Below are 14178 nucleotides of genomic sequence, written 5' to 3' on the forward strand. Positions count from 1 at the left end.
CATTGGGAGATACTTAAAAAAAAAAAAAAAAAAAAAACGAGAAATCGAATCAGTCATTGGGAGATCTTAGAACAATTCATTTTCTTTTTTTTTATAATCCAATTGACAAACTGATAAATTGTCATCAAATTAATGAAAGAAAGAAATAAAATAACTTTGTGTTCGCTTCATTAATTAATTACAATTTATGTTTCTGTTTTTGGTTTCGCTTAATTATTTTAAAAATTACAACTTTTTTTTTCCTAAGTATTACGCAAATAGCAATGAATAAATAGTTTAAGATAATTCTGAGAAATTGATGAAATTAGAATTTATGAAAGAGCAACAAAATTGGAAAATTTTCAACAAAATTTCAACGTAATTGAAACTATTTTCCAACGCTTTTGTCAAGTTTTTTTTAGTATGAAATCGAAAAATTATTTCGATGATAGTAAAATTTATGTCAATAACTTAATTAGATCGATTAATTAATTAGTATGCTAGCAATGTTTTTTTTTTCTTTAAATTTATTTGAGAAATATCAATAAGCAATGCAATAATTTGTAGGAAAAAAAAATAGTGATAACTGGCTAAACTGTTAATTGATAACATTTATATGACGAACTATTTAAAGCCATTTGTAAATCAAATATTTCATCAACTAATAGTGACGATTTCTCAATATAATTTATGCAAAATATGATATTCAAATAAACAAATAAATGGACAAATTGTGCTATATGGCGGCAATAGAATGTTGCTAATCAATTGGGAGCATAAATTGTCAATGATAAGATAAACAATGCATTTTCCATTTGATTTAGCTAACTGAAACAGATTGAATTACACATTTGCATATTTTATTTAACATTTTTAACATTGCCATATTTTTTTTTTATTTTTTACGTATCATATTTTATCATATCATATCATGTCTTTATCATTATCATATTTTATGGTATTTTGTCATATTTTAGCAAAAGTAATGGCGAGTTATTCTAATGAATAATATTATCAGTATATAATGCAATCAATATGATAAGGAAAAAGCTAATTTGTTAGTTGAATGCGAGCAAGAAGTTTGTATCAGTGATTTGTTATCTCATTATCATTGCCGGATTGCGATCAATAATGATAAAAGGAGTGGAATTGTTGTTTGAAGTATGAAATAAGTGATAAGTTGTTATCAGAATAGAATAGAATTAGTGATAAAAAACCCTTATATTAGTTATTACGTTTAGGAACTATTGCCAGAATATCGTATAATCAATAATGACAAAACCATTAAATACTTTATTTGAGAATCATTTTTTTTTATTTTTTGATCATACTTGTCATAATTTATTGTATTTCAGCTGAATGTATTATCACATTATTCATTATCAATGCATCTAATCATTTTTAACACTTTGCATAAATTATCAATTACTTATGATATCATATCAATCTTAATTATTTTCAATACTTCACAGAGATTATTAATTCCATGTGATAATTTAAATGTTTACCGCATACTAATAAAAATTTTGCCATATCAATTAAAAATTTATCAATTACTGATAAATTGATGTATAGAACTTTATCAACTTTATCAGTTTATTTACTAATTATCTTAGCCATATATTTGTTGAACCAGGAACATTTAGATTTTCAAAATGCTCCAGGTCAGGGCCACGTAATATTCGTGTAATCATTAAGTATAATTGATGATGTTAATAGTAGCAATGCGTGGCGTCATTTTACGTCTGGTTATGTTGAAGTTACGTCAAGTTACACTTGCCATCGAAAAAATACTGAGTGGAGTAATTATGGTTTAATATGGTCCTGTAATTAGAAACTATGGTTCCTGAGAGATTTATTTTTAGATTCCATGAGAAGATTCATATTTGTCTTCTCGCAAGTGCACACTGATTTTCGACATGCTGAAATGGAAAGTATTTGCAGTTTGTATGGAATTCCTTGTGACAACAACATGTCATTACTTTGTAGCCAGGTGATTTTATTATTTTCGCAAAATCAGATCGTCACTGATCACAACTTTTGTTATTAACTTTTTTTGCACCCCTGGAAAATGAACATAAATAAAAAAATTATGAAATAATGGTGTGTACAAAAAATAATGGTATGGTGTAAAAAAAAAAGTGGCATGGTAAAAATGGTAAATAATGGTTTGTAGATGTCAAAGGAAATAGGACAAATGTTGATGAGACTATAAAGTTTGTTTTCTACTTTTTAAGATTTTTTATTAGGACAAATGTTGATGAGACTATAAAGTTTGTTTTTTACTTTTTAAGATCTTTTATTTTTAGCTGGATCACTGGTCTTGAACATCTGTCTGTGTTTCTTTGCTCGAACATTTCGGTCATCGGGACATGTCATAGCAAATATAGTTTCATAATCTTCTTACATCACAGTCATCGTCATCGATATTATACAATTATTGTATTTCAGCAACATGTTTATGTGTTCGAATTTCCATCCCTTGATGATGTGACTGTAATACTTTCTCGATCAGTTCTTGTGAAATTTGCAGTAGAATGGATGGCAAGCTGTAATGATTACGACGAATTATGCTCAAGTATCGAAGATATTAAACATGATATAAAAGTAGACATCATCCGTTTTGTTTGTGAAAAACTTCCTGTGAAATTTTATAGAGCTAGAATTCGAGGGAGTGGGAGATTTTTCGTGTGATTAATTGTCCAAATAGTACTAGCTTCTAAACACCTCCTTATTCTTTCATATCTCATCTTTTATCCTTTATTTTTATGAACTTTGAATTCCAGAAGTACGATTCAACCGACCAGTCTTTTGCCATACGCATACGCTCTGTTGGAAGAAAGTGTAGCCGCATTCCTTCTGAAAGCATAATTGCGGTATTCAGTTTTTCATTGATTCAATGATCTAGATATATTTGCTTTTATCACTTCCCGTTTTCTATCGTTTGAAATATATTCTTTCAGGATATTGGTAAAGCACTTAATTTGACGGAGTCTCCCGTAAATTTGAATAATCCATGCAATACATTTTATGTTATTGAAGAATATGATTCAGATTCACTTCAAAGGCTCCATTTTGGGAAATTGGTACTTTATGATATTTCATTTCCTTGAAAAACAGGGCGGGACATTTTTATTTTGATTGCTTTATTCATTTTTAAAATTGACGAAGAAGAAATTTTTAACCCTGATGTTTTTATTGCTAGGTTAGATCTTACTCTCAGTTGCTAGTTCTTCCGCAAAAGTATGCTTTTAAAATAGAACTTTGAGAAAAAAAAACAAAGTAAATCAATGGAAGTAACAAATAACTTTTCTATCTTTGTATGGAATAAATTTATTAGGTAGGATGTGGTCAAGGTCAGTTGAAAAACTACTATTCCTTGGCTGAACGATGTTACATTGGTAATACAACGATAGATCCAGAATTATCATTTCTTCAAGCTAATATAGCAAAAGTGGTCATCGGATCTCTTGTTCTCGATCCATTCTGTGGAACGGGTTTGTTTCATTTACTTCAATTATTTGATAGTCATGTTTGAATATGGTTACAATCATGTTTGAATATGGTTATAATTTCATAAAGATTGGGCGAAACTGATAACCAGAACGGTGCATATTGTGGGATCTTCGGTTAAAAAAGAGATCCATGAACTTGAAATGATTTATTAATTCCTTACTTATTATTAAATAATTCCTTTCGATAGTTTTCAGGTGGCCTATTGATTGCTGCTGCACATTTTGGTGCTGCTGTTTTAGGAAGTGAGATAAATTATCAAATTGCCAGAGCTATCGGTAATATACTACTTAAGTTATGATTCACTTTGAAAATTTTTCTCTACTCTGTTGAGAACTAAAAGCAAGGCGTTATTTTACTTTCTGTATTTCATAGGTAAATCGTCACGTGCTGGCGTCGAATGCAATACAGCTAAAGAATCAGTCGCTGCAAATTTTCGACAGTATGGAACGGATGTTTATTTCATGGGTTTGGTGATAGCAGATGCCAGTCAGCATCAGCTGTGGCACCCCGGCATGCATTCCGGTACTTTTCCTGTATTCGACGCAATAATAACCGACCGTAAGTATTCATTTTTCCAAAGAAAAAGATTTACAAAAAAGGATTTTGATTTCCTGAAACCTTTTTTTTGTATGTATTTGCAAAGGGTTAAATATCTGCAGCAGTGAATACTTCTACCTAACGTTCATTATAGACGAGAGAAAAAGAAGGAGCTGAACCAGGCTTACGATTTTCTTCCACTTATTTCGGTTCTGTTCAGTATTATTGTTGGCAAAGAAGAGCATGCTTGAATTTTTCATTAATCATTCTTTTTTCTAGCGCCTTATGGAGTTAGAGAGAGGGGGCAGAAAGTCGGCATTAAGGGAAAGAAAGAATCTTGGATAGTCAAAGATACTCAGCAGTAAGTTTTATTGCATGCTTCACGGATCCCTTTTTTTAGGAGAAAGTAAATTCAAGAAGTTTCGTAGCATAATTTGTGCTTGTACTATTTCTTAAATTACTTATCCTTATGTAAATTGTCTTTTACTGGTTACTATTTTTTCAGTACAAATCATTATCCGGAAAAAGCAAAATACTCCATTTCCTCGACATTCCTTGATCTTATCGATCTTGCTAGCAAATTACTTGTTGTTGGCGGGCGTTTGTTGTTTTGGTTTCCAGTGTTCGATGATGAGTTAGTTATTATTATTATTAAAGGAATTTATTAGGAAGGAGCTGTCATGTTCAGGTAGTAGATAATAAGGTATTTTAGGTCTTTGAAGGTGATTCTATCACTCCTTCTTTTTTTCTTTCTAGTCTTTAGTCACTATCTATCCTAGTACAGCAGTTCCATAGGAACCGATTCAAATTTTTAAGCTAATTCACTCAGTAGTGTTGGTTCTCTTTTGTTGGAAGTTGTTATAATTTCAAAAAATGCTAAGTCCTATTTTTTTCTTCTAGATAACAGTCAGAGCATTCAGTAGAGAGGCATTGGTCCAAAAATGCAAAAGTGAAGCCCATACAAATTAAAGATTAATAGTACTTTTTTTAATTTATTTCGAGTGATAAAATATTCACATGCTGATACAAATTTGATGGGACATGTAAAATTTCTTCATTCTAGGCGTATATATCATATGTAGAATGAGCATTCATAACTGCTTTGAGTTTAGCAATGAAAACTATGTGTTCAAGTCTGAGTTTAAAAAGCTCATTTTTCCTAATAGTCGTACAAGGCTTAGAATAGTATGATGTGTTGGTCTTCGACTTTTTATCTCTTCTTATTTTTTTTGCATGCTTAAGTCTCTTCTTTATTTGCTTCTCCCCTGCTTGTCTATTAAAAAAAATTGTGTATTTGCTTTTAAGCTTGGTTTTGGATCCAAGCAGTGGATTCCAAAACCGTGGTCCGGAACATTTAAGTTACTAATCGATTTGCTGGTAAGAAAATAGTGACCTTTAACCCTTGACCCCAAAACATTATTGACACGATGTGTCTTTTATGACATAATTTTATTGTGAAATATAATAACACTTTCTTTATTGATGCAGTAGAGTTTAAATTGCGCAACAAAGATAATATGGTTGTCCGTTATATGCGGTCAAAGCTGAAGGTAAGCATTCATATCCCTGTGGACATATATCATCTTCCACTGAATTCGTCAGCGAACATAGTATAGGCATATATTTTCCCACTGTTAGTTTTTTCTTCCGGTGGGGCATTCTTCAAATACAAATTAACTTTTTGCAAAGATAGATTTTTATTAGAGTTGAATGTATTTTGGTATGGAAGATTAATAATTAAGCATACACTCATTTGCTATATGATTCCACCTCAATGATATGAGCATTGATAATATATTTGTTTTATATTTCTCGAATAATATACCAGGAAAGATAGCATCAGGTCTTGGCTTACAGCAGATGTGATGAGATTCTGCGAGACTGTATATGCATTCAGCATTGGCATCATAGCAGTCCGTGGAGCGAGTACAATTTTTAGGCTCACTTCGAATCCTTAAGGCATCATAGCATACATCTGCAATGATCTCCTACGTTTTATTATATAATGATTTTCATTTCTTTTCTTTAACTCCAGGGAAATAAACAGGCGAGGAAGAAGGAGGAGGAAATCAATTGCTCTTTCTTTTATTTTCTTGCTCTTTTACTCGAGGCGTATATTTTTCACTTGTGTTTGTCACAAAGTTACATTAGTTACGCTATGACTGTTTTTATAATCGGGATGAAATGTCAAAAAAACTTACCAATAGATGCTTGAATTGACACGAGAATATATGTAATGAACATAATTTCTCGAATGTAGCAATGTCTGGAAGAACGTCAGGGAATTATTTCGCGAAAGTTTCGATGATTATTTTTCAAAAAATTTTGAAGTGCCATGCTCTCCGGGGGTACAGTAGCATTTTTTGTAGTTTATTTTTATTAGGATATTGGAAATAATGGAATTTGAATCTAAAGCATAAGTTAACCAATCAGTCCGTTCCGTAAGGTTGCATTTTGATCTTAAGGAATGCTAAGAAAATTTGGCAGAAGGCTATCAACATTAAAAAATCAAAGCAAGATGATTAAATGGCCTATGCTTCTAAATTTCTATCGTTTGTATAATTAAGAAAATAGTTTAATGGAAGAAATTAGAAATTATGCGAACTTACGGATTGAAATAACACATGAGAAAGGTTTACGTTAGTAATGGGGAAGTGTTATACACTAGTGCTAATTGTCTTTCTCGTCTTCTTTTATTTGGCTTGGTTTGGATGATACTTAACGTTGACATAGTGATAGCAATAGCTTAAAATATCTGTTCCATCCTCTTTCCCGTTTCATCTATTCATAGTTTGTTTTTTCGTTCTTTTTTTCCTTTTTTTTGTAAGTATTAGTTGGAGATCAAACAGAATTGTATAATGTTTGCCCTACTTGCTATAAGCTTTAGACAAATAAAAAAAGAAAAGTAACATAATATAATGAAGGACTGGATAGAAAGTATAACGATTTGAGAATTCATGAAAATCATAGGAATGATTTTAATAGCTACTGGATAAGAAAGGCCTTATATTATTATTTGAGTCGTTTGAAATTTATTTTAAATGTTTGAGCTTAAACTATTTTCATCTTTTTCACATATATGAGTTTTATTTTTTTTGTCCTCGTTGATAACTTCTATCCTCAATTCATTTGTTCTCTATCATTGTAAACAGATAGAAGTGAAACAGTTGTTCAACTGTCCTAAAGCATACATTAGAACGTTTGGAAATGAAAGATGAAGCTTTGCACTTAGTGTCCTTTACCAAACAGTAGCTGTCATCAAGGTTATTATTGGTTCATAGCATGCGTATTCTGCTTCATTCAAAATTTATACTTTTGATCATACGAATCCTTTAAGTTTTTTTTTTTTTTTTTTCTACATAATTTTGCAACTGCTGAAATGCTGACGCGATATAAGTGACAATCTTGCACTAACTTCTGCGTATGTTCCATTGTTATCCATCGCATGTTTTCCGAATATTCCTACTTTCAAAATGTCAAGTAATTGGATGATTTAAAAGAATGGGCTATGCTAAATCAACTGTTCCCTGAAACATATGAGGTAGAAAAATTGGTTTGAGCTACTTTGTGACTTTTATTTTGCTTTAATATTAGATCTTGTATCAATCTTGATGAGGGAATCTTGCAACGGTTCACGACTAACTGAGTTATTGAGAGCACAATAGGATGGAAATTTGTGTGAGAAGCTTCAAACAAGTCTAGATATATTACCAGAAATTGGATAATTGGAAGCTTATGACACAAACTACTGGCGGTTTAGCTACAGATGATAATAACTTGAAGGTTTTTGTGGCTTTCTGCAAGATATTGGCTAGTGTCATTGTGCGGAGGCAGTGTTGTGTGCGATAATAAACGGTATGGAAAGCGTGTTTCACATTGTATAAGCAAAAAATCTTTGAAACTTCATTGGATTTTAGATATTCCGAAGCAATTTTACCAAGACATGATGCGATGAAACTGATTTATAACTGTGAGCAAACATTGTCACGGAGATATTCCAGGTAAATTATTTATTTCAGCCTTCGCTACTTTAAATTATCATTCAGTGTAGTTGACATTCGAGAGAGATGGAAATTATTTATGCTGCTGAAGAGTTTAGATTTGAATATACTAGTAGTATAGTGATCTTCATTGATATCACTAGATCAGAGTTTGATGCACATACCATTAATGTAATAATGTATAAGTAAAATGTCGTTTATTTTTAATGAAATGGTTGGTAAGCTATGTTTTATGACAAGATTTTTTCTTTTCCTACTTTGAGTGTTTTTCAATATTGAAACCTCGAACGCTAAGATGATCTGTTAATGAACTTTTACAGGAGATTACTTGTATATGAAAAATTAAGAATGGTAAAGGATGATGAAAAGCCATATGTTGAAAGGGATTGTTATGAAAATATAACTTTTCGACAGCGTGTATTCAGGAAAAATTGATTCATTTGTTTTTTTTATAATATGCTACTTCCTTCACTTGTGAAATATAGCATTTCATTCATGTCTGCTGAATTTAAAATCCTAAAAGGAGGATTAAAAGAAATTGTCAATGTTAAAATGTGTATGAACAAGCTATGCTCAATAAAGTACTTCAAGTTCAGATATATATCACTTTCATATATCAGTTTCTGCTAATGAAGCAAAATTTAGTTCGAACAATAAATCAGTCCACAGATGTATAGTTTCGGAAATTTATCAATTAGATGACAGTGACAGTATGTGTTTACAAATATTGCATAATCTGCAAAATTTGCATTTTGTTGAAGCATTTCATAGCAATTTAAAGTATGAAGCTTCTTCACATTCTAATCATTACTTATTTTCAAATAATTAAACGGTTGTAACTGATACATTATACGAGATTATGTCGTACTTGCAATGTACGCCAGCAACGATACAGGTATTTTAAGCATTATTGTTGACTTTTAATACAAATGAATTATTCGAATTTAATTGAATTACTGATATGCCAATTTGCTTATTAATTAACCTTTCTTAAATTGATTTTTTGAAATCTTATTTGCTTTTTCTCTCTTTTTTTTGCTTTATTTATTTTGTTCAAATTTCAAGTTAAATATAATACATAAACTGGAGTTTAATCAGTAAATGTGCAAGAATTATTGGATGTATCAAATAATAAGTAATAAAAATTGCATATTATGTTTCGAATAAATTTACTTTATATAATACAGTAGTCTTTTTGAGGGGATATAAAAATCATACTATAGGTACCATGTACAGGTGGTACAACAACGCATATCCTTGAAGCAATTGGTACTGAACGATTAGCATTTAAGGTGAAACTGAAGCAAAAATATTATGATTTATATAGGGTAAGAAATTTAATAATATTCAATTCGTACTTCTCTTTAATTAAAATTCAATCATTTTGATTCAATAATTAATTCAATAATTAAGTGAGATTTTATAAATGATTAAATAATTAAGTACTGTATCAAATAATCAATGCAAAACTGCACAGAGTATTTAGTGGAATGATATTTAACAATGATAGCATATAATATATTTATTAATAATAGCATCATAAAAATTAAAATCATATAATTCGAAGGATATCAATAATATTGGATCCTGTTTAGCTTTATGATATTTTTATTTTTAAAATTATTTAGTTTTGGCTAAAATTTTCAAATGAATTTATCAAATTTAATACAAATATATGAGCTATTATTTAGCAATCATAATTATAATTAATTTAATATAATTGTTTAAACTATTTGTAATTTTGCACATCTATGAATTTCTTTATTAAAATTTTTCTGAAATTCACAAAAACAAAAGCTAACAATAATAAGTATAATTAATTGCTTAATTTGTATCATAATTACATATTTTGTTAATGAAATATTTCCATAAAAAAAGCAAATATAAGAATAATTTAGGTATCACCACCACTTGGTTTTGTAAAACCTGGTATGAAGAAGGAGCTTTTTCTACGACGATTAGTTCGTTTCGCAAAAACTTTTTCAATTTTTTTCTCCTTTTTTTGAAATTAATTAATTAATTAAAAAATCCGTTTATTTTTTAATATTACAATTTAAAATCATCGCGTATTATATAAACAACAATAATATATTAAGGATAAAATAATTTTCTTCGTGATTATTAATCATTTAAAAAAATTTTTATTTTTCCCAGGAAATAAGAATTTTTTTCTTTTTTTTTATTAATGAAATTAATATCATAATCATTATATGTTAATTAATTTTACTTAGTTCTATTGATTATTGACATGATTTAATTTAATTCATTGAGCTAGATTGTTTAAGTAATTAATTAATTAATTGATATTCTTTTATTGGTACATGTTTTATTGATAATATAAACAAGAAAATATACATATGTAACGCAAAAAATTTTTAAACAGCTGCAAATTAATTTTATATCGGATAATATTTTAAAAAAAATTGAATAATAGAAATTGTTTACTTAATTTTATCATACATTATTTGTTTAAACAAATGTTTCATCATCGATTTTTCATCCTACTACTCTATAAACATCCTGTCACCAATTTATTTCAATTTATAAAGTCATGTCATCGTTTTGTTTCAACCTGAAGAGTTTTGTCAACCATTAATTTAATTTTAGCCTGGAAAACCAGGAAAAACAAAATTGGTAGTGGAATATATAGCATCACCACAGGGTTATGATCCAAGAAAACCATTTGTTGATGGAGCTGATGTTGGCGTTTTAGACTTACGTGTAAGAGGTAAAAATTAAAAAAAAAAAATTGTTCTAAATGGTTGTAAAATTTGCAATTTTTTATGTAAAATAAAGTTTTTCAAAGTAATATATTATATCCTAAAGTTTTTTTCATTCAAAATTACTGCTTAAAATTCACTTTAAAATTTGAAATCAAAATTTTTCACACTAAAATCTAGTTTAATTTATTTCGAAAGATAGTGAAAATTTGCAAGTTTAATTAAAACTTTAAAATATTTTAAACGAAATTGGAATTTAAATTAATATTCATTTAATAAATACATTTAAAATTTATCAAACTTTTGACTTGTATTATCATAAAAGATAAATTATTTAAAGAAGAAATATTTTAATTCATTCACTTGAAAGAGAAAGAAATTTCACAATTTTTCGTACTAAAACTTTTAACAAAAATTGTTTTAATATTTCTTTTGAATATAATTTATTAACGATTGCTTAACTTTTATCATTTATTTATTTTATTATTTTTTTTTTTTATAGCATATAGCGACAAAAGATTACCAGATAAAGTGGGAAAGATAGCGGGTAAATTGGTGACAAAAGCAGGACAAAAGTTTACTCCAGCAGTGAGTAAATTTTCCCGTCATTAATGATAATTGTAAATCTTGCAAATAAAATTCTTATGAATGCGACAAATTTCCACAATATACAAACAATTAACAATTATAATTATGCAAATTAATTTATTCAAAAAAAGATAATTATAGCGATAAATTAAAATTGGCATATATAGCCCAAAAGAATTATGCTAAATTTTTGTATTATATGTAGAAACATTAGACTTACATCGAATAAAACACAACTTTAGATATATCATTGAAAGATGATGAAGATAAAATTGCTGCAAGTTTAAAAATGTCGTTTAATTAAGCACTCTCATTAAGGCTTTATAAGGGGTATATATTGGTTTGATCTTATCAACATTAAATAATTTTGGATAATTTTTGATAAAAAAAAAAAATATTTTTATTTTAAAATAAAATATTTTTGTGTAAATTAATGCAAATTTTTTCAAAATATTTCATATATTGGCATTAAAATTTTGTTTGCAATCTTTTTTCTTCCTGTAAAAAAAAATTTTTCATTAATTTTAATTTGATGAGAAAAAAAGAAGTGGAAAAAAAAGAGAAATTTATCATAATAATTTAAATTAATTAATGGAATTAAATCTTTAGCCAGGTTATGATGATCTTAAATTGGAAACGGAAATTGATGAAATTTATAAAGATAAAGATAAGCTAACACCAGGTGAACAAGAAGGAACAAAAGAAAAGGAAAAGAAAGATAAAACTGAAAAGGAAGAAGATGAAAGTAGTTCAAGTAATGGAGATGGTAAGTTTGATGATTTAATCGATTGCTTCATGAAAATTAATAAATTCTTATCATTATCATTTTTCTCTTCTTTTTTTTTTTGTAATGTTAGTATCAAATTATTTCGATCAGTTGATTGTAAAATATTCCATTGTATATTTCTGTTAATAATAATACAACAGTGATAATGATTACTGATAAAGTTAATGGAAAACTTTGCTTATATTTGTATTACTTTAATTTTTCTTGGTGCGAAACTTTTTAATTAAATAAATTTTGATTCAGATAATTCAGATAAATGGATTCAAAATCTTCCAATACATTATTTTAATAAATTTTTAATTGTTTGGAAATAGTTGACGGATTTTTGAAGATATATTTTAATTCATAAATGATCATATCTTCATGATATAAGTAAAATTGTTCATTTATAACCAATAAAAATTAATTATTATTTTGAGATTTTAATTAATTTCAATTAATTACTGCCAAAATGATTGCAATTAAAAATTCATATGAAGTGTCGTAATAATTATTATAGCATATATTTTCAAATTTTAAGCACTATAGAATTTTAGCTTATTTGTAACTTTTATTTTACTTCATAACTCATTTACTGAATGCTGTAAAATGAATTGAATGGAATTATTTTTAAACAAATTTAAAGCTACGATATTTGACTAATACCAGCAATGTAGCAAAAAAAAAAGCTGCAAACAATAATTGTTCTGATATAATTTTAAATAAAAATAAAGATGGTTATATTATTTTGAAAATACGAAAAATGGCAAAGATATGTTTAATTTTCATAATATTTCACAATTTGAATCATTCTTTTTCTTTTTAATTGCTAATAATTAAGAATTAAGTTTGAATTCAACGAATTTATTTATATGCTACTTTTTGTAGAGCTAATTGAAATTATGAGCAAAATTTAAAAATTGAGTAAATAAAGAGATGTAAATGTATGTGTAACTAATAGATATGTATGCTGATGTGGAATTGATTTCCTTATCAGTTTCAATTTGTATGATAATTTTAAAATGCATGCTTTATGTTAGCTTTGTAATTAAAGTTTAGAGAAAAATAATTGAACTATGCTAATTATGAAAGAATTAGCTATGCAATAAAAGTTTTATTAGGATGATAAATTATTTGCAATTTTCTTCATTATTTTATGCATTGGAATTATTGCTTACTAATAAATAATAATAAATTTTCAGATAAAAAGAAAAACAAAAAAGCTACCGGTATATATTTTATTTATTGATTTATTTGTTTGTTTGTTTTTTCATTCATTTCATATCAAAAAAATACAACCCTTTTTTTTTTTAAATTTATAAAAAAATAAATCAAAATTTCATAATGAAATGTTTGTTTATATTCACATTAATAGTAATTGTTTCAAATTTAATTTTATATTAGCTCCGATTCAAGTGGTTATACCAAATTTATGGAAAGATTTAAACATCGGTCAGATCCAAAAGAATGATGAATTAAAAGCGGCATTGGAAATGATGACAAATGAAAATAAACGATTGGATGAAATTATCAAGCAAATGATGAAAGAAATTACTTTTCTTCGTGAATCACTTCTATCAACTGTGATGAAATTGGGTGAAATAATTGATACAATTTTAAAAATTAACAAAAAAAGAAAAATTCTGAAAAATTTTTGAAAATATTGAAAGAAATTTTTTTTTTTTCAGAATAATCAATCAATATAATAGCAAAATGATTTTTATTTCAAATTCTTCTTGACTATTAATAGCCTCATTTTTTTTCTCTTTTTGCAGCAAGTACAGTAGTAGCAGGTACAGCGACAACATCACCAAGTGATGGTCAAGGAAAATTAACCTCTATTACCGTCACTTCTCCTACTACAGGAAAAAGTGGTGGTGGCATCAGTGTTGGTAGCACTATTACTGGGATATCTGGTGATATTAAAACTTCGGCTGCTACCGGTACTAGCCGTGTTTCAAGTCCTGCTACTAGCGGTGCTGGTGGTGTTAAAAGTTCGGCTGCTACCGGTACTAGCCGTGTTTCAAGTCCTGCTACTAGCGGTGCTGGTGGTGTTAAAAGTTCGGCTGCT

At 28.0% G+C, this 14178-nt stretch overlaps 3 protein-coding genes across 3 annotated transcripts in view; all 3 read left to right on the forward strand.

Annotated features, from left to right (window-relative positions):
- The first annotated feature begins 1836 nt into the window (after positions 1 to 1836).
- Positions 1837 to 8619, forward strand: LOAG_07725 (hypothetical protein). Its single transcript, XM_020447524.1, has 11 exons — positions 1837 to 1972; positions 2431 to 2557; positions 2766 to 2855; positions 2943 to 3065; positions 3320 to 3476; positions 3690 to 3770; positions 3868 to 4053; positions 4312 to 4393; positions 4538 to 4666; positions 7950 to 8033; positions 8354 to 8619. The coding sequence occupies exons 2-11, from the start codon at positions 2534 to 2536 to the stop codon at positions 8466 to 8468; spliced, it is 1071 nt and encodes a 356-aa protein (XP_020302255.1). The 5' UTR covers positions 1837 to 1972; positions 2431 to 2533; the 3' UTR covers positions 8469 to 8619.
- Positions 8620 to 8892: 273 nt separating this feature from the next.
- LOAG_07727 (hypothetical protein) lies at positions 8893 to 12675 on the forward strand (the record flags this gene model as incomplete). The annotated part of the gene is made up of 7 exons (XM_003143259.1): positions 8893 to 8928; positions 9257 to 9361; positions 9932 to 9994; positions 10641 to 10761; positions 11256 to 11341; positions 11951 to 12107; positions 12665 to 12675. The coding sequence occupies 7 exons, from the start codon at positions 8893 to 8895 to the stop codon at positions 12673 to 12675; spliced, it is 579 nt and encodes a 192-aa protein (XP_003143307.1).
- A 781-nt stretch (positions 12676 to 13456) lies between these two features.
- Positions 13457 to 14178, forward strand: part of LOAG_18604 (hypothetical protein) — a gene marked incomplete at both ends in the record, with an annotated part of 2424 nt that continues 1702 nt past the window's right edge. The window contains 2 exons of the mRNA XM_020451267.1: positions 13457 to 13703; positions 13883 to 14167. Of these exons, the coding sequence (XP_020304965.1) occupies positions 13457 to 13703; positions 13883 to 14167 (532 nt within the window). The remainder of the gene's footprint in view (positions 13704 to 13882; positions 14168 to 14178) is intronic.

This window comes from Loa loa, assembly GCF_000183805.2.
Source record: "Loa loa unplaced genomic scaffold supercont3.395, whole genome shotgun sequence".
In the NCBI taxonomy this organism is placed as follows: domain Eukaryota; kingdom Metazoa; phylum Nematoda; class Chromadorea; order Rhabditida; family Onchocercidae; genus Loa; species Loa loa.